This window comes from Biomphalaria glabrata, chromosome 11 (assembly GCF_947242115.1).
Source record: "Biomphalaria glabrata chromosome 11, xgBioGlab47.1, whole genome shotgun sequence".
Taxonomy (NCBI): domain Eukaryota; kingdom Metazoa; phylum Mollusca; class Gastropoda; family Planorbidae; genus Biomphalaria; species Biomphalaria glabrata.
Genome location: NC_074721.1, coordinates 21,301,570 through 21,327,075, shown reverse-complemented (window position 1 = coordinate 21,327,075; position 25,506 = coordinate 21,301,570). Strand labels below are relative to the sequence as shown.

The 25,506-nt window shown below is 38.0% G+C and overlaps 1 protein-coding gene across 6 annotated transcripts; it reads right to left on the bottom strand.

Moving 5' to 3' along the window:
- Nucleotides 1-824: 824 nt before the first annotated feature.
- LOC106053991 (probable cytochrome P450 12a5, mitochondrial) lies at nucleotides 825-24,787 on the bottom strand. 6 transcript variants are annotated; one of them, XM_056045507.1, is made up of 10 exons: nucleotides 24,644-24,787; nucleotides 17,933-18,222; nucleotides 14,466-14,676; nucleotides 11,319-11,491; nucleotides 9,383-9,581; nucleotides 7,430-7,604; nucleotides 6,462-6,628; nucleotides 4,660-4,741; nucleotides 1,953-2,159; nucleotides 825-1,423 (listed from the first exon to the last, which is right to left on the bottom strand). In XM_056045507.1, the coding sequence occupies exons 2-10, from the start codon at nucleotides 18,129-18,131 to the stop codon at nucleotides 1,307-1,309; spliced, it is 1,530 nt and encodes a 509-aa protein (XP_055901482.1). In that variant the 5' UTR covers nucleotides 18,132-18,222; nucleotides 24,644-24,787; the 3' UTR covers nucleotides 825-1,306. The 6 variants fall into 6 exon arrangements, with proteins under 6 accessions (XP_055901482.1, XP_055901483.1, XP_055901481.1 ...); XM_056045508.1 differs by having other exon boundaries at nucleotides 24,639-24,780; XM_056045506.1 differs by having other exon boundaries at nucleotides 24,598-24,768.
- Between the last annotated feature and the right edge of the window lie 719 nt (nucleotides 24,788-25,506).

The window sequence follows — 25,506 nt, the reverse complement described above, 5'->3', positions numbered from 1 at the left end:
GCTAAAATAGCAAATGTTAAAACTTGTGTGCCAAAACTTTCCATACAGGAAAAATATACATACCCCCCCATCTCTCTCTCTATTTTGCAAGTCGAGAGGCTGATGAGGAGGACAATGAAACTATAAGGCGTTGCCTCAAGAGCCGTGAACCCGAAAAAAAGCGGATGTGATTAAATTGTTTGCTCGTTGATCGGGGGACTGTCAAAGGGTTCTCGTGTTATTTAGTAGTGGCACCCGGGCGTATCCTATCACTAGACCTAACCAGAAGCTTTTGAGACATATTTTGTTTGTGCACAATATGTTAAATAAGTGGTGGCCAAACAATTAATTGCGCATGCGCCAACAAACACGTTAGCACGGTATCAAGTGGGTCCCTATTCACCCGAAATAATTTGAGAACAAGAATTCCTCCTCGTAAAAAGCATAAGACTTTCTATGACGATGAGGAACGTGTTCAACAATGTGTCAACAAAATGTGCAAAATGTCTTGGGGATAAAAGAATTGAAAGAAAGGTAAATGCTATTGCTCTCTCTCAAGGCAGACAATTACAAGACGCATTGATGATCTTTTTCATTCTGTAACAGAGCAACTGAAAGATCTTGTCAACGCATGAACGCATCTGGTGATTGAAATTCTAAATCCAAATTAATATTACATTTGTTTCAGTTATTAAAATAATCTAATAACAGCTAAAAAATAAAGTTCAATATCTTCGAAACTCACAACCCTAACCCTAAACGAATGTTTGATTGTTATTATATCAAATTTAAACATTCTTTATGCATACATTCGAAACATATTACAGTAAGTTAAAACTGATTGCTGATGATTATATTTATTTTATTACGGTTTTAAATAGAAACAAATATTTGAGAAAATTACAGCAAATCACAAAATGGCATAAACAATTGAGTCTGTTTAGCATATATTAGCAGATATTAAAAAGCATTAAAAGAAAAGTAAAAGAAATTGCGCGTGTGTTCCGGCCAGACTACACACTCATTACCTACAAGACTGAGTACAGTATCAACTATACGAGTTATACAGTCTTACATGTTATTTTACTATATTTACCAACAAATTTACGTTCCATAGATCTATATGGCAGCCGTAGGCACACTTATTCGGGCATGTGAGACTATATGAATGGCAGCTAAATCATTATTCTAGTTTTTAGACAATCGGCTTTCCCGAACAGGTAATTATAGAGCGATTCCTTCATTCATTCTCCCTCTCTCTCTCTCTCCCTCTCTGTAAAGCGATACTACATAAAACACTGTTACGCTCTATGCTTGCCAAACAAAACTACTTTAATTTAGTCACTATAAAACGTAATGGTTTCACTGGTTCTAGGAAAAGTTTATAAGCAAATTCTGTGTTTTTGCTTTCTGTGTCAAGGTCGAGATTTAGTTTCTGCAATACCTGGGAAGTGAAAATAAACCAAAAGTCAAGAACAGAAAACAAAATCTGATGGAAAAGTAGAGATCAATACACTGCATGAAATAGAGATTTGTTACAAAGTAGTGCGGGTTATCTTTGACGTATTTTTGGCTATCAATTGTTAAGGCAAAGTAGGCCTAAATAAGGAGCAATAATATGTATGAGATTCTTATCAAATGGCTTCAAAGCCGTAAATATCAAGTTTTTTGGTGTAATCAGTGTACAGTATATGAAAGTATGGATAAACTAGGCCTAAGCTTTTTTTAAAAATTATTTAAAGATTGTATTCGATGTAATTGTTTAAAATTGATATATCTACCCCATTAAGTCATGTAGATAGAAAAAAAACCCAGGATGGGTCAAATTAAATATTTATTGATATGTCTGCTTCTGTCTTGAGGGATATTATTACATATAGCGGTACAAAACATGCTTTTCTTCTTACTGTCAAGATAAAAGCTGATCGTTGTTTTTTTGTTTTGTTTGTTTTTTTGCTCTTTGGTCAACATACCTTTACAGTTGCTATATACATTTCTTGCATTGCCAGCCGCTGACCCAAACAGCTTCTTGGACCATGTCCAAAAGGAGAAATGATTAGATTACTGGCTGCATCAGACTTTCGGTCCTGGTTCGACCTCAGCCACCTCTCAGGTGTGAACGCCAGCTGGTCTGCATACTCGAGTTTAAGCGCTCGGGGATTCATCATGAGAATGTTGGTCTTGGGAGAGAAATAGAACGTGGCTTTAGAGGAAAGTAGAAATAACTAATGTGTGTCTTAGCGTGAAGTAGTATGTGTCTTTAGAGTGAAGTAGTATGTGTCTTTAGAGTGAGGTAGTATGTGTCTTTATAGTAGGGCAGATAAGCTTTCAAAGGCAAGATCATCTATGGAACAACCAGATAGACCTGTTAACTACCTCACCCTAAGGTCAATGTTAATCAACAACCACAAAGGGGAGTGGCTCAACCAATGGGCAACAGGAAACACAGGAAGAGCCATGTACAAAGAAATGAACATGCCAAACAAACTGGACAGTATTAACTTCCTCAACCGCAAAGAGCAATCTACAATCTTCCAACTAAGAACAGGACACACACCTCTGTTTAATTACCATCTCAATAAAATAAATTCCACACAACTCCCGTTTGTAGACACTGCGCCCACCGTTATGAAACGGTAAACCATATCCTTTTTGAATGCTCCTTCCTAATCCACCTTAATAAGCAGACCCTACTACCACTCCAGCCCAACATAACCAACACCCTGTACGGCAGTGCTGAACAACTGAAGAAAACAGCACACTTTTTTTCCTTGGCACAGTCTGCAAAGAGCTGACAGCCCAGCAGCAAAAAGCTGGCTAGAAGAAGAAGTGTTTTTATAGTGAAGTAGTAGGCCTATGGGTCTTTAGAGTGAAGTAGTATGTGTCTTTACAGTGAAGTAGTATGTTTCTGTGGAGTGAAGTAGTATGTGTCTTTAGAGTAAAGTAGTATGTGTCTTTAGAGTGAAATAGTATGTATCTTTAGAGTGAAGTTGTATGTGTCATTATAATGAGGTAGTATGTGTCTTTAGAGGAAGGAAGTATTTGCGTGAACGTGGCAAACTATGTAGGTCGCAGCTGGGTCTGAGTAGCCACGGAAAGTACTGTATTCCTCATTAATCTTCGGACTCAAAAAAAAAGACAATCCTAACTATTATATGTCTTTAGAGAGAGGTAGTATGTGTCTTTAGAGATAGGAAGTATGTGTCTTTAGCGAGAAGTACAATGTATCTTTAGAGAGAGGTATGTGTGTCTTTATAGACATATATTATGTGTCTTTAGAGAGAGGTAGTATGTCTTTACAGTGAAGTAATGTGGGTCTTTAACGAGAAGTACAATGTATCTTTAGAGAGAGGTAGTATGTATTTTTAGAGACAGGTAGTATGTGTCTTTAGCGAGAGGTAGTATATCTTTACAGTGAAGTAATGTGGGTCTTTAGAGAGTGGAAAATGTGTCTTTAGAGACAGTGAAGTAGTATGTGTCTTTAGAGAACGGTACTATGTGTCTTTATAGTGAGGTAGTTTGTGTCTTGAGAGAAATGTAGTATGTGTCTTTAGAGTGAAGTAGTATGTTTCTGTGGAGTGAAGTAGTATGTGTCTTTACAGTGAAATAGTAGAGAGAGGTAATATGTGTCTTTAGAGAGAGGTAGTATGTCTTTAAAGACAGGTAGTATGTGTCTTTAGGGACAGGTAGTATGTGACTTAAGAGAGAGGTGGTATGTGTCTTTAGAGAGAGGGAATGAGTTTCTTTAGATAGTATGCTGTCATGTGGTAATACTTTTATGAAACCTTGACAGGATTTGTTGAATAACATCTATGTATTATTGTATGAATTTTATATTGTTAGAAATATCTATAAAGAATATTTCTGGTTATTCAAAGTCGAGAACGTATTGAAGACTTTTTAAAACGAATCAGACATTTCTGAGTTGTTGTGTTTTGCATTCGATAACTGGAGTTAACTTTATGTTTCTTACTATTATACAACCTACTTGGTGCCTTGAACCTTTTTTTTCAATAATAAAAACAAGCAAAATATAAAAAAAAACTTTAAAAAAAAAAGCTTACCTAAAGGTGAAGAACGCCGCCCTTACAACTATACTTATAATTAATGTACAAGCTATTTTCCTTATTCCATATCAAACAAAATAATTAATCACCAATAATTAATTGACTAATTGTTTTTTTTTTAGTTGATTCTTGTTTTGTTATTTAAATAAATAATCAACCTGATCGGATAATGCGTGAAAAAGAAATAGCGCTAATAATAATTTAAGGGGAAACAATCAAACAAATTAATCCATATCTGTGAATACTGAAAGGTTAGTTTCCCTTGTTCGTATCAAACAAATTAATTAATTAAAGAATAGGTTACTTTTTTATAATTGATATATGTCTTGTCTATGCCGACGAATAATTGTGTGAGGTTTCAATTTCATATGAGAATGATTGTGGGAGAAATAACGTGTACACACTTTTACCAGACACACAGTTTGAGTTGATATAAACTTTGTAAGAAAGAGTACTTGCTATTTCAAATCTGTTCTTTAACACATTTTTTTAAACGTCAGCGATTGATTAACTTTTTGCTACACTAGGTCACACATATATAGTTCTACACTAAACAAAAATCGACTGTATTTTACTTGGACCCTATTACAAAACTTGTACCAGATCTACTTACCCCAGCAGGAACTTTGTAACCACTCAACACACAGTCATTTGGTAAGGCTCTGTTACGTCCGGCAAACATTGGGAACTTAACCCTGAAGTAGAGAGGAGACCTATAGCTTACTACTAGAATAATAATTAATAATAATTTGTTTTATACTGCGCTATTAACAAACATAGTGTAAGCTCAATGCGTTATGAGAACAAACACGAGAGTTAAACATAGGGCCAACGAATCTAAATACGTTTTGAACAGGTAGGTCTACATGGAAGGAAGAATCTGGTTGGTCTGAGCTCAGTGGGGTGTGAATTCAAAACTTTGGTCCATGCGATGAAAATGCACAGGAAAACGCGACACAACTAAGAGCGTTGAGTCCATGGAGCGCATGGCTCTCTGAGGGAATATGGATTGATCAGTTCACTAAGGCACGATGGCATTTCACTGATGACTAAGTCTATTTTTGCATTTACAGGAAGCCAATAGAGTCTACGTAAGAGAGAAGAGAGTCGGGTCTTCTTTGTTTAGAACTAACTGTGTAGCGTTGTTTTGAATTCCTTGCATTGTGTGTATGTGTGTATGTATCTGATATATGCTACATAATGCTTACTTTGATTTAATAAAAGAATATTTAGTGTTAAAGTGTGTGGGTGTCTTTTCAACCTTGTGAAAGAACTAAAATATTTCAGTCTATAATGTCTGTATTTCTTTGAAGTTTTGATATAAACAGTTATATCTACCTAAAGGGTGTAAACAGTTATATCTACCTAAAGGGTGTAAACAGTTATATCTACCTAAAGGATGTAAACAGTTTTATCTACCTAAAGGGTGTAAACAGTTATATCTACCTAAAGGATCATGATGTAAACAGTTATATCTACCTAAAGGATGTAAACAGTTATATCTACCCAAAGGATGTAAACAGTTATATCTACCTAAAGGATGTAAACAGTTATATCTACCTAAAGGATCATAATGTTAACAGTTATATCTCATAAAGGATGTAAACAGTTATATCTACCTAAAGGGTGTAAACAGTTATATCTACCTAATGGATGTAAACAGTTATATCTACCTAAAGGATCATGATGCAAACAGTTATATCTACTTAAAGGATGTAAACAGTTATATCTACCTAAAGGATGTAAACAGTTATATCTACCTAAAGGATCATGATGTTAACAGTTATATCTCATAAAGGATGTAAACAGTTATATCTACCTAAAGGGTGTAAACAGTTATATCTACCTAAAGGATGTAAACAGTTTTATCTACCTAAAGGGTGTAAACAGTTATATCTACCTAAAGGATCATGATGTAAACAGTTGTATCTACCTAAAGGATGTAAACAGTTATATCTACCTAAAGGATGTAAACAGTTATATCTACCTAAAGGATGTAAACAGTTATATCTACCTAAAGGATCATGATGTTAACAGTTATATCTCATAAAGGATGTAAACAGTTATATCTACCTAAAGGGTGTAAACAGTTATATCTACCTGCTGGATGTAAACAGTTATATCTACCTAAAGGATCATGATGCAAACAGTTATATCTACTTAAAGGATGTAAACAGTTATATCTACCTAAAGGATGTAAACAGTTATATCTACCTAAAGGATCATGATGTTAACAGTTATATCTCATAAAGGATGTAAACAGTTATATCTACCTAAAGGGTGTAAACAGTTATATCTACCTAATGGATGTAAACAGTTATATCTACCTAAAGGATCATGATGTAAACAGTTATATCTAACTAAAGGATGTAAACAGTTATATCTACCCTAAAGGGTGTAAACAGTTATATCTACCTAAAGGATTCCTTGACACATGCTTTTAAGTACGACATTTGAGCCAATGCTGAAGCTGTCAATGGGCCGTCACTCCCAATAAGGGAGATGATCTCCTTTCTTAACAGTTCTTGCTTGTCTGGATATACGGCCAAGTTGAATAGCAAGAGCTCCAGGGACTTGGAGGTCTGTACAGATTCAAGAGACGGGAAAAAGAATAGAACAAAAATGTTTATACCTTCTGCTATTTAGTAAAAGTATTGATGTAGTTATGTTTCAAACAAATGTGAGTAGGCTAATATCACTTAGGTTTTGTTTTTCAGCCCGAAGAAATAATGATTCAGGACAGAGTAACTGCTTTATTTAAATATTTATTCTTTAAAAAAGCATCAAAACTATAAAAACACGCAAAAGAAAAAAAAGATTACTTTAGTTTAAAACAAAGAAAGCTTATCAAAGGGGAAGAACCGCTAATTACTGCCATTTATATGAAAATGGCATGGCTTAGCTCCCTTTCTGCAATATAAAACAAAATAAAAAACTTTTTACTAGACCGAGAGACAGGAGTGAATGGATATAAGCTTTGTAAAAAGAAATCTTAATAAATTATATGTATTAATGTTAATAAAACAAATGTACACATTTAATCCTGAGAATAAATATAAAATATAATCTGATTAATTGCAGATATTTTGCAGTATAAACGTGAAACCATTATTAAGGGACTTAAGAGGCTGAAATATTGGGGACAAAATATGTAACAATAACGCCGAATTATCGAGACTTTTGTGATCAGGTTGTATTGTTGGAAGTCGTTTGTATCTTCGGGTATTTAGGTATTCTTTAGGTATTTAGGTATTCTTTAGGTATTTAGAATGTAGCTGTTACAGAGGTTTTTCACTCACATTCAGCTATACAAAGCGTATATAAGGAGGAACTGTACGATTTCTACTTCTCTATAAGTATTTAGTTTATTTATTCCAACGTACCGAGTCAGCCCCTCCGATGTACATGGAAGACAAAATATTATTGGCTTCATCGTCAGTTAAAGATTTTTCTTTGATGAGAGACAGAAGTAAATTTCGTTCGTCGGATTGCAGTGTTCCTTCTTTCTCCCTTTTCTCAACTTCCGCTTTGGCAATGTAATAATCTTGACTGGCACGTCTGTTGAAATAAACAAAACACAGGCGAGGTTATTCTTGCGATGTTTTATGCTGTCTGCTGTGCTAAGACTGTTTTTAGGACATCAATGTTTTATGCTGTCTGCTGTGCTAAGACTGTTTTTAGGACATCAATGTTTTATGCTGTCTGCTGTGCTAAGACTGTTTTTAGGACATCAATGTTTTATGCTATCTAGAGTGCTAAGACTGTTAATATTTTATGCTATCTAGAGTGCTAAGACTGTTAATATTTTATGCTATCTAGAGTGCTTAGACTGTTAATGTTTTATGCTATCTAGAGTGCTAAGACTGTTTTTAGGACATCAATGTTTTATGCTATCTAGAGTGCTAAGACTGTTAATGTTTAATGCTATCTAGAGTGCTAAGACTGTTTTTAGGACATCAATGTTTTATGCTGTCTGCTGTGCTAAGACTGTTTTTAGGACATTAATGTTTTATGCTGTCTGCTGTGCTAAGACTGTTTTTAGGACATCAATGTTTTATGCTATCTAGAGTGCTAAGACTGTTAATATTTTATGCTATCTAGAGTGCTAAGACTGTTAATATTTTATGCTATCTAGAGTGCTTAGACTGTTAATGTTTTATGCTATCTAGAGTGCTAAGACTGTTTTTAGGACATCAATGTTTTATGCTATCTAGAGTGCTAAGACTGTTAATGTTTAATGCTATCTAGAGTGCTAAGACTGTTTTTAGGACATCAATGTTTTACGCTATCTAGAGTGCTAAGACTGTTTTTAGGACATCAATACTTTATGCTATCTAGAGTGCTAAGACTGTTTTCGGGACATCAATGTTTTATGCTATCTAGATTGCTACGTTTGGACGTTTGATTCTAAAAACACCTTTAGTGTTTGAGGGCCAGGTTTTATATATAAAAAGTATCTTACAGTTTATAAATATTTAACTACTAAGTTTAACTATGCTATCTAGAGTGCTAAGACTGTTTTCGGGACATCAATGTTGTATGCTATCTAGAGTGCTAAGACTGTTTTCGGGACATCAATGTTTTACGCTATCTAGAGTGCTAAGACTGTTTTCGGGACATCAATGTTGTATGGTATCTAGAGTGCTAAGACTGTTTTCGAGACATCAATGTTGTATGCTATCTCGATTGCTACGTTTGGACGTTTGATTCTAAAAACACCTTTAGTGTTTGAGGGTCAGGTTTCATAAATAAAAAAGTATCTTACAGTTTATAAATATTTAACTAAGTTTGATTACATACTGTGCATTGGATCGTCACTCGAAGAGTGGGGGGGGGGGGGGGAAATCAGCAATCGCCCCCCTCCTCTTCCACTCCATCGATTCGGCCAACATACCAGAAGAACCAACATAATAAAAAGGAGGGGGGGCGATATAATATATAAATTGTTTAACACTTAAACATTTCTACTATATTATTATTATGATAAGTAAAGAATTATGTATACAAATTGTGTGATTTCTCAAAATAAAAAAAATTAGCAATCCCCACGTCCTGCAGAAGGGGAGGGGGAGACGGTCAAGTGGAGTGGTCAACCCTACCTCCTCGTACTGGATCCACCAGTGGCTATAGTGGCTAACTGGTTTTTTAATAAACTGCATTTTTCTAGTGGAAAAATGGCATAAACCAAATGTTGTAAATTTTTTTTTTTACCATTGATGAAAAAGAGACAGAATTATTCTTCATAGTAGATATAGTAAACATGAAAGACCATATAGAAATAAAGAGATGTACATGTATTTGGATATTTCTTAAAAGCGTATAATTAAAACAATTACTTTCTTATTTTAAGATAAGAGTCTTCAAAATCCCGGTAGGTTTTGTTTCTGAAGTAACTGTGCATCACTGACTTCCCACTCTCAGCCTCTGCTATAAGTTCTCCAACATTCCTTGTAGCCGTGAAGATGTCCAGCATCTCTGGACTGACATTACTGGCTAGCAGCCCTAGCCTTTTATTAAATACCACTACACTGATACCTGGAGTTACGAAATGAAAATGTTATTACGCATAGACTAATTCAGCTAAACTTATTTTCTTTATATATTGTTGACAATTTCGATAAAAAAGGGGGTTAAACATCGACATGAATGAAAGGTTGATTTCATTCAATTAAAAAGCAAGAAAAACATAAAAAGTACTTTAAAAAATAACAAAGCTTACATTGAGTGTAAGTGTATCAATTTGGATCAGTCATGTAATCTATATTATAAAGTAGAATGTGAGGGGTATGTATGTATGTATGTATGTATGTATGTTACTTATAGACATCAAAACCGCTTGACCAATCTTGATAAAACTAGGCAGGAATGTTCCATGGGTACCAACTTAGACCTTAGTGAATGTATTGTAGCCCTAAAACAAATGTAAGACCCTCAAAAAAAATAAAGTTGTCCGACTCTATTACAGCTATAGTATTTTATGGATCTAGGCCATGTCTACAATGTTGACATGAGAAAAGATAGAAAGGATTTAGACCTAGATCTAATTTTAAGAAATACACTTTGCGCAGATAGTTTTTTACTTTGACACATGAAAAGACAAAAGAAGATCCATTGATTTCATTATATAATTAAATTAACCTTCAATTTTGTGTTTCAAAAGCATTTTTTACATTAATTAGTTCCTTATATCTGTGATTACAGATTTCCTGACGAACATTCTTTCATTAGACAATACCGTAATGAATCGCGTACTAAAAATTAATTCGTTTAATTGTTTACTTTATAATCCCATCCCTAGATCTAAAACTCTAATTCAACTCTAAGATGATAAAACTTCTCTTCGCACAGATAGTTTTATACTTTAACACATAAACATATTAATTAAAGTCCATTCATTTCATATTTTGATCAAATAAACATTCAAATTTGGTTTTCTAAAGCTACATTCGTTTACGAAAGCTGCGAAGCCGAGTTGAGATAGGCCTAGATCTATATTCATTCATGACTCGCGTACTAAAAATTATTTCGTTTAATTGTTCACTTTATAATCCCATTTATTTAACAAAGCTATCGCTCTTTTCGTTTTTAATAGATAAGAATGTATCGACTTCGGGTAAACCATTTTCGCAAAACTAATTTTATTTTCGTAGCGAAAGAGAAATAACGTGAAAGGATCATTAGCTACGTTTAACATACATCTAAATCCAATCCACTAGATTATTCAAAAGCAAATGTTTTAATTTTAAAAAAAATGGATTTAAGCCTATTATCTATTTTGATTTGATAGCTTCATTCACAATATTTTTACATTGACACATTCGCTTTACTTATTACATTATTATTTCGTTTAATTGTTTACAAAACACTCTCAGTGACTATATCGACAGTAATGCGCAAATAAAGACTCGCGGGTCGCGGGAAACATATGTCTAGTTACATATATAACTGACCTAGTTATAATAAATGTGTGCGATTAGAAATATTTCTACCCATTGTTTTTGTTTAGCTTTTAACCTTCTCAGTGCGCCTTGATCCTATCACCTGTGTGGACCAGTTGTGAAAGGGGGAGGGAAGAGAAGGGTATCTTGGGGAATGTTTACATGACCTTTTTTTAAAGGCATACAAAATGTTTACTCAGCACTCAAGAGTCCTCACGGGAGCTAATTACATTTCTACCACCACATCTGCCAAGTACAATTTCCTTCCCTTGTTGAAGCTACAAGTAAACAAACTACCTCACTATAACAGAGGAACGAGCTGTTCTCTACTTACTCTCAGTGGTGTAACGAAATAACAGATCATTGTCCATATTTCCCTGCTGGGTTAAAACTTTCACCAAATCGTCAGCTATCTCATTCTGTGTGGATAAATAATGTAAAGCTGAGTCCGCTTTCAAAAGGTATTTGTTGGCTGCATTTCTCAAGCTGTACCATTCTTCACCTTGCCTATTGGCCGTTAAGAAACAAAATAAGCACTGTACATTTCAAATAAATCCAATTCTATTATTTTTTTAACCTATAGTGTCAATGAAAATTATTTTCAAAATATATTTTAAGTTGCACATTTGATACATTCGAATATTAGTACGCAAACAGTCCTATACAGAGGCTCTTGGCTTTGAAACCAATGGGTCTTCCAGTTCAGATGCCGGTGACGACTGGGATTTTTATCTTCGGTGATTACTGGGACTGCCCTGAGTTTAACCAACTGCAATGGTTATCTGCCCTGATTTTAACCAACTGCAATGTTTATCTGCCCTGAGTTTAACCAACTGCAATGGTTATCTGCCCTCAGTTCAACCAACTGCAATGGTTTTCTGCCCTCAGTTCAACCAACTGCACAGGTTATCTGCCCTGAGTTTAACCAACTGCCATGGTTATCTGCCCTGAGTTTAACCAAATGCAATATTTATCCGACATACGTTGGAAAACTAAAACCCTTTGGTGGCTGTGATGGCCACATGATTCCCTCGTTAACCGTCGGTTACTGAAACAGAAGAGCTTTTTATCATCTGCCCCAGTATATGGCAAAGCCTTAAACAGAAACTAGAAAATGATACACTTTTGTGCCATTTCTAGATATAATTCAGCGCATACAAATATTGTTTACAAAGGGTGAGAACGTTAGACTAAAATATTCACACAAAAAATGGCCATGTATCCGTCTTTTACTGCTTTTAATCTCCGGATGCTAGTATGGTCAGCTGATCACTTATTTAACTCCGATTAGAGAAAAGATAATCAGAATGTCCATTTCAGTGATTCATATTAGTTTTATTTTGTGACATAAAGAATAAAGAAATCAATAAATTCAATGATATTGTGTGACAATGACTTCAATATGTACGAAACACACAATTTGTCTGTTATTATTAACATGAACAAATGCAATGAATGGTTCATTTGTTACTGTGACGGGACGTCCGCTGAACACAAACACTCGACCTTCACTGAAACACACACACACACGATTTCTCTCTTTATTTCTGGCTGTGTAAAACAATCTAACACATGTGATCTCCTGTCCATCTCTCGTCTTCATCGCCAGACTTCTCGACCTTAGCTGAAAATGATCTTAAAACACATATAGTGTAGTCAAACCATCCACATTAGTTGAAAATGATCTTAAAACACATATAGTGTGGTCACACCATGGACCTTAGCTAAAAATGATCATTAACACATATAGTGTGGTCACATCATGGACCTTGGCGGAAGATGAACATTCACAAATATAGTGTGGTCACATCATGGACCTTGGCGGAAGATGAACATTCACACATATAGTGTGGTCACATCATGAACCTTGGCTGAAAAGGAACATTCCCACATATAGTGTGGTCACATCATGTACCTTGGCGAAGATGAACATTCCCACATACAGTGTGGTTACATCATGGACCTTGAATGAAGATGAACATTCACACGAACAGTGTGGTCATTCCGTGGAGCCACATTTACTCCTAACTCTTATGTTCCTTATCAAGACCCTCCCTCCTCGGAGTTAAGTTTAATTGCGTCGCCGTGGCGTAATACTTCCTGTGAGGAAGATGACCCCTATATAAAGAGGGTAGATCGGAAGAATTTGAAATCCCTTTCTGCTTCAGCAACATCTTCCCCTGTTACTCGGATATTTTGTGTTTGCGACATTCTTCTTCCCAGTGTGGTGAGTTTGACACCTTGGCAAGCATTTCATGCAATTTATTTATGTATATGTTAAATCAACAATATTAACTTATGTAAAGTGATTTGTTACGCTTACATCGATGCATCATATTATAACAATTCACGCTCAAGTTCGTGTATATATTTATTTCATTAATATTTTTATTATTGATGTATGAATAGAAAGATCTAGGTGCAGATGAAATATATTTGTACTTTAATCATATATCAATGTGCGCTATCACGTGTACTTTCATTTTAACATTGCACTTTTTCATTACTGTACCCCCCCCCCCCACCCCCCATAACAGTGATTCCGAAAGTGGTCTATATAGACCCCGAGGGTTTTATCTACGAATAGGAAAATTAAATTGGAGTCTATGAAATGTCCACAGGGGTCTAGGATAATGGATTTCATTGAAGCAGGTCGGACCTTGAATTTGTACAACCCATTAATGTTATTACTTATTACGCTAATATAGGATTTGCACCTGAGTTAATACTTTAAATATTAATCCTGCTATTCAAATGAAAAATTGTTGTATTTAATTTCAATACTTATTTAAAGAGCTTGATTTGTTTACATGTAATTAATGTTAACAAAAATAAATGCAGATTGTGCAGCGTTGATTGTTTAAAGTTTGGATTCATTCCTTCCTTGTCAAACAAGCGGTTGCCTAAGTGCATTTTTATGACGATATGAACTCAATTACGCTGGAGGATCACCCTGATAAAAAGATAAAGGTCTTCAAAAGTCTCGAACACTCAAAGATAAAGTTCAGAACAGAATCTCTTTTCGACATCATTTAGAGAAGATGAAGGTTTGTGAGCGTTCTACAATATCTCTTTGCATATAGAGCCAACAAAATAAACGAAGCCATTCAAACCATATAAAGAAGACCTTGCACCTATAAAAAGTAAAGATAAAAAAGTAAAGTTCCCCTTTCAGACCTTGTGGTATATAGGGCAGATGATGTAAAGGCCATCTGTTTCTGTAGCCTACTTTTAACGAGGGTATCATGTGGCCAGTAAAACGACCAACCGCCTTTACTTTTCCCCAACTAATGTCAGGTACCCATTAGAGCTGGTTGGACTCAGGGGCGCCCGAAGGTCCCGAAATAAAAAAATCCCTGTCTTCACCAGGATTCAACCCCGGACCTCGGAAGCAAAGCGCTTTACCGCTCAGCCACAGCGCCTCCACCAATAAAGTAACCGAAATAATACTAAAAAAAAAATAAATGAGAACGTGACTTACAAATTGATCATGGGTTCTTTTAGACCTTGTCTCTTGCTGAAGGCATTGATGATAGAGATGTTTGGGCGACTGGGGGATTTCCCTTCATTTCTAAATACAGTTTCAAAATCTTTAGGGTTTGAGAGAACTACATGAGTTTCAAACAACTGGACCTTAAATATTGGTCCATAGAGGTCGAACAATCGATCAAATACTTTCTGAGCTCCATCACCTGTAAGTATTTAAAAAACGTGTACACTTAGAGATTAGAAATGGCTGCTTGGTCGTGTGATATGCGCTCAGGATTGACGTCTGGGTGATGTTTGGGCTAGGTTGTAGTCATCTAAAAACTGAAGGAACATCCGAAATATGTCAAACAAACATAAATATATCGATATATCAATATGTACTATTTAAGTTAGTTATTTGTGCCATTGTTAAACCTGGGTAAATCATTTACGTGAAATAATCAATATCTTAATTTTGCTGTTTTAAAAAAAGCAGCGTCCTAATTAATATGTGGAGTTTAAATTGTTTTATATTTCTAATACGATCAAATTTACTTTACGATCCATCTACAATAGAAGGTAGTTTTCCAACTAAACTTCACACTGGTATCAATGTCTGCCTTTAGTGCTTCAACTGGAATGCTGTCAGATCCTGCAGATTTGCTATTCTTTAATTGCTTGATTGCGCTACGAATCTCTTCCTTGGTGGGTGCACTGCACTTTATAGGTAGCTCTCTTGTAGCTGGCGGTATATCTGGTGGGTTTGCAGCAGTAGGTCTGTTAAGAAGCTCCTGGAAATGCTCGATCCATCTCTTCTTTTGTCCTCTTCCATCTGTTATCACGTCACCATTTTTGTCCTTTACTGTCTCTCTCTGACATGGCAAATTTTCCATATATATCTTTTTGATGACTGAGTACAGGTCTTTGGTGTTGTTCTGAAGGGTGGCTTCTTTTGCTTCTTTTGCCAGTGCTTCAATGTAGTTTCGCCTGTCTGTTCTGAAGGGCTGCTTCTTTTGCCAGTGCTTCAATGTAGTTTCGCCTGTCTGTTCTGAAAGGCTGCTTCTTTTGCCAGTGCTTCAATGTAGTTCTGCCTCTCTGTTCTGAAGGGCTGCTTCTTTTGCTTCTTTTGCCAGTGCTTCAATGTAGTTTCCCTGTCTGTTCTGAAGGGCTGCTTCTTTTGCTTCTTTTGCCAGTGCTTCAATGTAGTTTCCCTGTCTGTTCTGAAGGGCTGCTTCTTTTGCTTCTTTTGCCAGTGCTTCAATGTAGTTCCGCCTGTCTGTTCTGAAGGGCTGCTTCTTTTGCTTCTTTTGCGAGTGCTTCAATGTAGTTCCGCCTGTCTGTTCTGATGCTACGCTTGACATTCCTATCTATTTCAGCATATTTTTTGTGCTTTTCATTTTGCTGTCCTTGTTTTACTGTTCTTCACTCCTGCTTTCTTCTCTCTTCTTTCCTTGATCTTCTGAAGAGTTTCTGATGAAATCCACTCCATTTGGGTGTATGACTTGGGACCCAGAATTTTTCTTGGCATGTGAAAGTGACTGTTTCTTTCACTTTCTGCCTCGTTCGTTCTACTGTCTCCTCTTTTAGCAGCTCTTCTAGGAGCTGGAACTTGTTAGATCGTTGAACTCTTCCTGTTTTTTTGCAGTCTTTCAGAGCAATAGTATTGTTGTTTTGGCGTTGGCTGGGTCCACTTGTCCAAGTTCTCTTCAGCTTCTGTTTCACTGGAGCGCAAAAAAGATGATGATCTGAAGCAACATCTGCTCCTCGCCTGACACGTACATCCTAAAGAGATCGGCGGAATTTCTTCCCAATAGAGACATGGTCTATTTGGTTCTCTGTTGATTGGTCTAGTGATATCCACGTTGCTTTGTGTATTCGTTTGTGCAGGAAGACAGTTCCTCCAATCACTAATTTGATAGTGGTACATTTATCTGAAAAACTCTCTCCATTTTCATTCATCTCACCTAGTCCATGTTTTCCCATGACCTCTTCATATCCTCTGTTGTGATTGCCATCCTTAGCATTGAAGTCGCCCATTATGATTAGGATGTTCCTTTTTGGTCTGTCATGTAGGATGGTAGTCAGCCTATAGTAGAAATTGTCCTTCTCCTCCTCTTCACTTTTATCTGTTGGGGTGTAGCATTGGGCAATGTCTAAGTTAATCCTCTTCTGCACTGTGTGGAATGTGGCTGTTATTATCCGTGGTCCATGCGATTCCCATTCCATAAGTGCTCTCTGAGCCTGCTTAGACAGCATCAGGGCTACTCCCTGAGTGTGTGTAGCCTCTTGCTCATGTCCTGAGTATAAAAGTAGCTTACCCGAAGTCAGTCTTTTCTGCCCGAACCAGTCCATCTTGACTCAATGATTTCTAAGATGATGAGCGTGTACCTTTTCATCTTGGTCCGGACGTTCCATGTACCGATGGTGGTAGAGATGATGGTCTTCGGCCTGTCAGCTTCCAAATCACTCTGGCTTTCACTGACATGCGTTTTAAATCTTCCAGATGGAGGTCCATCCTCTCCCAGGTCCGTGACTTCTGTTGATTAACTGTTTGGTGTTGCTGTAGCTAGTGGTTTTGCTATAACCATCCTCCTTTCATAGCCGGCTTGGGACTGTCACATGGCGGAGTATCATAGACCACCATGAAGGAACAGATGCAGATGTCAGAATCCGCATTGGTAAAGCTCGAGAAGCCTTCTATCAGATGAAGAACACCTGGGGATCTAGGGAAATAAGCACCACCACCAAGATTAGGCTCTTTAACACCATTGTTAAGCCGATACTACTTTATGGAGCAGAGACCTGGAAAACCACTATCACCACCATGAATAAAAATCCAGGTATTCATCAATACCTGCCTGAGGAATATTCTTATGATCCACTGGCCAGACAAGATCTCGAATGAGGAACTGTGGCAAAGAACAAAACAGCAGCCCATTGAAGTAGATATTCTTCGGAGACGCTGGAGATGGATAGGTCACACGCTTTGCAAGCCTGCATCCAACATAACAAGGCAAGCCCTAACCTGGAACCCCCAAGGAAAGAGGAAGAGGGAACGGCCGAGGAATACATGGAGCCGCGACTTGGAAGCAGATGCCAAGCAGATGGGCAAGACGTGGGGACAGTTGGAGAGACTCGCCCAGAACCGAGATTCCTGGAGGAAGCTGGTTGGTAGCCTATGCCAAAGAAGGGACTACAAGCAGAGATGTTGATGAGATGATTTGTATCTTCTTTCCCCCCTTTAAAAAACTTTCGAATAATTATGTTTTTATTAATAAATAATAGACAAATGCTTTATAATATTCATTATTAAAATTCTAAAATAAATATATAGACCTAAATTCATGTTCAACTTAAATAGAAAGTTTGTTAAGAACTGTAGCGACACAGCATATGCAGAACTATTATTAAAAAAAATCAAAGTAAATTTTAATTATTATTTGACAATTACAGTTCTTCTTATATCGTAAATGCGCTTACCACTTGATCCAAAGAGTAACAAAGGGCCGATAATAGGCCATTTATATATTCCTCCGGGGCCAGGAATTTCTTGAAATGGTTTTATATCCGTCTCATCCGCCGGCCTAGTCGTGTTCTGGAAGTCGGTAGATCTATGTCTCAGTGCAACAGACTTACAAAGGGAGAGCACTGGATGTTGACGTTTCCACATAGTCAACATTTTTTCCTTTGTAACTATAGAATTTCTACACACACCAACTATACACTATTTTAAAGAAAGTCCATTTTACACCCTTCCATGTCCAAGGAAACTGAATTAATATAAATATAAATATAAATATAAATATATATGTACATATGTACATAGGGTGTCCCCCGTCAGACTTGGCGAGTCAAAGCTTGAAGAGCTGGACAAGTTCACGTACCTTGGCAGCATCATAACAAATGATGGAGATGCTTACCATGATGTAGCGTGCCGAATAGGAAAGACAGGGAGCATTTTCCAAAGCCTATTTGGACTAGTAAAGCCATTGGACTCGAGACAAAATACACCTTCTCAACACAATCGTCATTCCAACTGCTACAAATGCATGTGAGACGTGGAAGTCATCTGTCAAAATTGAGAAAAGACTAAATGTGGCTCAACAGAGATGGCTGATACGGATTTTGGGAGTCAGTTACACAGATCGGGTCTCAAACAAGGAAATCCGATGCCAAACTGGGAGTCGAACACTTAGTGAGGTTGTGACTGAGCGTCGCATGAGGTTTGCGGAACATGTTCTACGTCAAAATGAATTACGCACACCAAGAGTTGCGATAACATGGAAGCCAAAACGAGGAAAGCGCAAACAGGGACGTCCTCGTATTACTTGGCGACACACCTTCATGGAGGACCTCAGAACAGTGGACACCAGATGGGAGGAGGCTTCAGACATTGCCAGTGACAGATCTTTATGGAGACAGCTTGCCGCCCAATGCGCCGAACGGCGCGGGAGGACCTAAGTAAGTAACTAAGTAAAAGTAATGTACATATGTGTATATATGTATATATTGTAATGACCATGTTCTGTAGCGACTCTATGGTTGCGCGCCAGCGCACGAGGATGGACTAAATGAACGGGGAGAGAGGAAGAGGAAGTGCGAGAAGATTGGAACGGTCCTTGTTTTGGTGATCTATGTTTATTAAACTTTGTATTGTCTTTGTTCCCATACCTCGTTGAGTTGCCTCCTTTAAATGTTGTAACATTGGTGTCAGAAGGCCAGCGAAGCCCTTGTGTACGCTCTGTCCTATGAAGCCGCCAAGAACGCATCCAACAAAATTCATCATGGTCGGAGACTGGAAGTCCAGGAAGAAGATCTAACACAAGTACTAAGACGGATGACGGAGGTCCTCGAGTATAAGCCAAGCCGGTAGCAGGGAGTTCATCGTGTGACTAGTGTCCTGTGTTGGAACTGTGGTGAATCTGGCATATACAATGAATGTGTAGAAGAACACCTAATCGGCAACCGGCGATTCAGCACAGATCAGAGACGGGTGCGCGACCTGGAGCCTATGACTACCAGGAAAACTGAACATTCGCCGGCTTCAAGGGGCAGAAACCGGCGATCCAGGAAATGGGAGCCCCTGTCAATGTCACTCCAATAGCTGTGCTGGGACAGAGTAGGAGTCTTATGGTAGAAGGAAGGTATGGAATTCGGAATATCGGTTTTTCATAGACACTGGTGCTTCACGTTCAGTCATTCGGCCAAATGTCGCAAACAGCAATAATACTACAAATGTGAGCCTTTTCTCCCTGAAAACAGCCAGTGGAGAACTGATGCCCAAAAAAGGACTGGCGGACTTAGGATTTGAGCTCGGATGTCAGTCATTCGTGCATGAATTTTTTATAGCAAACATAACTGATGATTGCATTTTAGGTCTAGATTTTCTACAGAAATTTGGATTTTCCATTAACATTAGCGGAGGAACTTTGTTGTATAGAAATGTGGAGATTCCTTTGTTAGGTGATAGCGAAGAAAAAAACAATCGAATGATGAAAATACTATTGACGGAGGATACAAGTCTGCCTGCACAGTCCGAATCAATTATTTGGGGAAAGTTAGAGAACGGACATGAAAAGTCGGGAACGGCGCTAATCGAAGGAACGGAAGACAATTACGACGGAGTGGCTGTAGGGAAAACGCTGGTCATGATTGGTAAAGATCATCAGAGAGTACCTGTCAGAATCATGAACCTTGGTTTGAGGGAGAAGCATCTACGAAGGGATAGTTACATTGCTAAAAGCCATACAATCGACCTAATTAAGCATTGCAACATTAACAACGTTTCTTTTACGCCCACTGAATCGGTCAACCCTCACATTACCAGGCTTTTAACAGAAACCAAGGCGAACCTATCTGAAGAGCAGTATAGCAAAGCCAAAGAGTTGATAATGAAATTTGCAGACATCTTCCCATCTGATGAGTCAAAATGCGGAAGAACAGACATGGTACAACATAGGATCGATACTGGAATAAATAGACCGATTCGGCAGCCACCACGACGCCTTCCTCTCGCAAAACAACAGGAGGCTACAGACCTTATAGAACAAATGAGACAGCAAGGGGTCATAGAGCCCTCTAATAGCCCTTGGTGTTCACCAATCGTCCTAGTGAAAAAAGGATGGATCCATGCAATTTTGTATAGACTGCAGAAGATGGTCATTACAATATGTATATAAGGCGTGGGCGTGGTTTTCTTTTTAGCACAAAAAATTGTGATATTTGCACCGAATTTGAGAACAAATTAGAGGAAGCTTTTAAAAACTTCTCAGAGCTGCACGTAACAATGCCCAAAGAGTAGCGAGACAGTGTACTAACAAATACTGGCAGGAGCTATGCGAAGATATTCAATCTTGTGCCGACTGTGGTAACATAAGAGGGCATGAGAAAAGCCTTTGGACCTCACACCAGCAAGTGTGCTCCGCTCAAGTCAAAATATGGCTCAATCATCAGCGATCGTGCGCTGCAAATGGAGCGATGTGTAGAGCACTATGCAGAACTTTACCAGACTGAAAACGCAATCTCACCAAATGCTGTTTCCAACTTCCCATCACTTCCAGTTTTGACGGAATTAGACAAAAAGCCCTCAGTAAAGGAGCTGAGCATAGCCATTGACATGCTTGCACATGGGAAAGCACCCAGAGGAGATGACATTCCTGCTGAAGTCATTCAGGCTGGAAAACATGCCCTAATCAAACCACTCCATGAACTGCTAAGCTTGTGCTGGGAAAAAGGAATGGTCCCCCAGGAATTGAAAGACTCCAACATAGTTACAATTTATAAAAATAAAGGCGACTGCTCTGCTTGTAACAATTATAGAGGCATCTTACTACTTAGCATAGTCGGAAAGGCTTTTGCTAGAGTATTACTAAAGCGATCACAGATCCTGGCAGAATGTGTTTATCCAGAGTCGCAGTGTGGCTTTAGGGCAGGTAGATATGATTTTCTCTCAGCGGCAGCTACAGGAAAAGAGCAGAGAACAAAAGCACCCCCTCTTCATAGCATTTATTGATTTGACCAAGGCCCTTGACCTTGTTAGCAGAAGCGGTCTGTTTGCTGTACTAGAGAGAATCGGCTGCCCTAATAAATTAAGAAAACTAGTGTCAGCTTTTCACGAAAATATGCAGGGCACTGTTCAGTTTGAAAATTCTTCCTCCAGGCCATTCTCCATCAAGAGCGGTGTAAAACAAGGATGTGTACTGGCCCCTACACTATTTGGCATCTTCTTCTCAGTTGTACTAACCAGTGCTTTTAAATCTCTGGAAGACGGAATATATATCTCCATAGCAGATCCGATGGAAGGCTCTTTAACCTGGCACGTCTTAAAGCCAAAACGAAAAGACGCCGTATCTTGATAAGTGAGCTGCTGTTTGCTGATGACGCGGCACTCGTATCTCACTCACAAAGAGGTCTACAGAAGCTAGTGAACGCCTTAGCAGCTGCTTGTCAAGAGTTTAGCCTTACTATAAGCCTAAAATACATATTGGGAACCACACCCTTTCAGTGGTGCAGGAATTTACCTACTTGGGTTCAACAATTGTCAGTAACCTAGATTTAGATATCAAGCTGACAAAAAGGATAGGAAAAGCTACCACAGCATTGGCAAAACTCTCTGAGCGTGTCTGGGAAAATGGTAAATTGACCAAAGCGACCAAAATCCTAGTCTACAATTCTTGTGTTGTGAGCACTCTCCTTTATGGTAGTGAAAGCTGGTCAACATACATGAACCAAGAGCACAGATTAAATAGTTTCCACTTGCGCTGCCTGAGACGCATAATGGGCATCTCTTGAAGGGACCATGTCTCCAATCAGGAAGTTTTGAGATTGGCTAATATAAACAGCATGTATGCTCTCCTGACACAAAGAAGATTACGCCGGCTCGGACAAGTCACCCGCATGCCAGATGGTAGAATCCCGAAAGATATCTTATATGCTGAGCTTGTGGAAGGAGTCAGACACAAGGGCCGCCCAAGACTAACATATAGAGATGTCTGCAAGCGAGACATAAGAGCCACAGGCATCAGCGAAAGTATGTGAGAAAACATAGCCAATGACCGGAGTGCATGGAGACAGACTGTGAGTGCTGGGACAACCCTCGATGAGAACAAAAGAATTGAAGCGGCCTTAATCAAGAGGGAAAAAAAGAAAGCTGTCCTGTCCGCAAGCCCTGAATCAGAGGCATACACATGTATGAATTGTGGCAAAGTCTGCCGTTCTAGTATTAGCTTGCTTAGCCACACAAGATTCTGCCCCGTCTCAATATTAAGCCAAAACCAGTGACTCATTTGGGCGCATCCATTGCCTTTCGAGACAAAAGGAACCATATTATATATATTATATACATATATATATATATATATATATATATATATATATATATATATATATTGTTACGAATCTCACTATCCAGGCAGTTGCCTGGTCAGGACTGTGGCTGCACAAACAGTGGTGATGGAGGCGCTGGAGATTGGAGCGCCGTCTGTGACTGTGTTGTGGGCAAGTCTGTCGGGGGTGACTTTCAAGGCGAGAAACGTGACGACGACTGCTTCGACGATCTGAACGGAATGTTTCAAATCGAAAGGAAAGAAACAAATGAAGAAACAAGAGAAGTCTGTTATGTGCCTGAAGTGTTTGTTCCTGTTGCACCTGTTACCAGTATCTCGGTGAGCCGGACAGATCAAGACAACGTTGGGTCTGCGTCTAAGCTTTCTGCTGTGGACCTTAAAGACCTCTGTTTATCTGTCAGTACCTTTGGCGAGAATTCAAACCATGAAAGCCTAAAGACCGTTTCTTATTCCTTGCCTTGGATGTCGTCGGGTGAAATTACGAATACGGGCCCCAACAATGGCCGAGACAGAAACAACGAATTGGACTTTGGCAGCTGCATAAGAAAGAACTCGATGCTTGGCAGCTGCATCCAGGCGATTGACTTGAACTGTATATGCGGCGCCATGCGGGGATAGTGCCCATGCCAAGAAACCCAGCTACAAGATCTGAACTTGAAAGAAATGTGTACTTCTGCCCACTTCAGTGAGAATGACTTGAACGGTGGTGATGTAGTGATGGATGAACATTACAAGGATGCTTCATGGGCATACCTTACAGATGAAGCTGAGAAAGACTATGTGCTTGAAACCATGGCTAGCTGTGGGCCTAAAACTGTGTCACAACACATCCATGTAAAAGGTCCGCTGACTCAGCGTCTTAGAACAACAAACCTGGAATCTACGGTGATCACCACAACATCCGTTTGTGTTACGTGGCTGGCAACCCTGACCTCCACCAACTCTCCCTGTTTCAGCTGGCTGGCATCAGCAACTATCGTCATGAGGTCGAAGCAGCGACCACGATATCACCTCAAGCGTAGACTTGCCAACTGGAAGAAGAGGAAGCGACGACCATGGGAAACTGTGCAGATGGCTTTGTGGGCAACAGACACCCTAACGTCTGTGGTTCCCACCGATCGACCTCCACCTGAACTGTCAAAGCTCCACTGCAGTGTTTCTTTTCGGGACGAAAAGTGCTAAGACGGGGGCAATGTTATGACTTTGCCATGCGCACCACCATCCAGGCTAGTGCAGAGATGCGCACTTCTAGTAACCAAACTAGAACAGGATGTTGACCAGGAGACTAACGATTTCCGCCCAAGTAGAGAGCCAATATGGAGATGATGTACTCAAGGCAGATGCCCTTTGTGTTTTTCATGTCTCTATGTAAATAAACGTCTATGTCCTCGTTGAGTTGCCTCACTTAAGTTATTACAATATATTCGACATAGAGCATAGATTGTGAGGTTTTGTCGAAAAAATTCCAACTTCGTAAAAAAAATAAAATCTAATTGATCGAAATCTTGCTTTTCTGTAATGTTTTGAAGCAAGATATCGTATGTAGATCTTAGTAAGTCTAGAATTACTCTTCAATGCCATTTATGAGAAAATAAAAAAAATGACTGCCCCCCCCCCCCTCACCGCAAAAAAAAAAAAACAAGACTCACACATTTCACTACACATGTAGAAAAATGAATAATTACGGATTGGCTATTGAATGTATACACTTTCGATGTTCTACATATGAAAAAGAAAAAGGTTAGAGATTATGTTGTAGATTCACATTCAAAACTAGTTTATTAAAAAAAAATGTAATACTCCAGGTATTTATGAAATGAACGTGAAATAATGCATCCAACTTTACAATGAATTATGTAATATGTGCCTCCTTGAAGATTTCGTTGAAACAAACAATCTAGATGATTTTAAGAAACGAAACCTTGCAAGACGTCTTGTTTATCAAATGAAAGTTTCCACAGGTTACGTTCCCCTTTGTGACTTTAGGTGAAAGGCGTACTACGACCTACTTGTTTAAATTTAGTACAAAGAAACTTTCTAGGTCCAAGTTCTGACTATAAGTACTAAGATATATATATATATATTCTTTTCACAGCGACCAACGACTTACATAATCTAATATATAAAGTTAGAATGTTTGTCGTATGTATGTATGTATGTATGTATGTATGTATGTATGTATGTATGTATGTATGTATGTATGTATGTATGTATGTATGTATGTATGTATGTATGTATGTACCCGTATAGAAATAAAAACCGCTTGACCAATCTTGATAAAACTTGGCAGAAATGTTCCTTAGGTACCAATTTAGACCGTAGTGTTTTGTATTGTGGCCCTAAAACAAACTTAAGACCCTCAAAAAAAAAAAAGAACAACTTTATTACAGCTATAGTATTTTATTGATCTAGGCCATGTTTACAATGTTGACATGAGAAAAGATCGAAAGGATTTAGATCTAGATCTAATTTTAAGAACTAAACTTTGCACTTATAGTGTTGTTGTTTTTTTGACACATGAAAATACAAAATATAGTTTATTGATTTCATTATTTAATAAAATTAACTTTCAAATTTGTGTTTCAAAAGCATTTTTACATTAATTCGTTATTTATATCTGCGAATTTAGATATCTTGATGCACATTCTTTCATTAGACATTACCAAATGGTTACACATTAACACATCTCTCTACTGAGTCTATTCCTAG

Coding starts and splice junctions, on each gene's coding strand:
- LOC106053991 (XM_056045507.1), bottom strand. CDS start 18,131: ATGTTGACTATGTGGAAACGTCAACATCCAGTGCTCTCCCTTTGTAAG. Junction 11,492..14,465: donor AAAGAACCCATGATCAATTT/GTAAGTCACGTT, acceptor AACGGCCAATAG/GCAAGGTGAAGAATGGTACA. Junction 7,605..9,382: donor TCTTATCTTAAAATAAGAAA/GTAATTGTTTTA, acceptor TTATTTCAACAG/ACGTGCCAGTCAAGATTATT.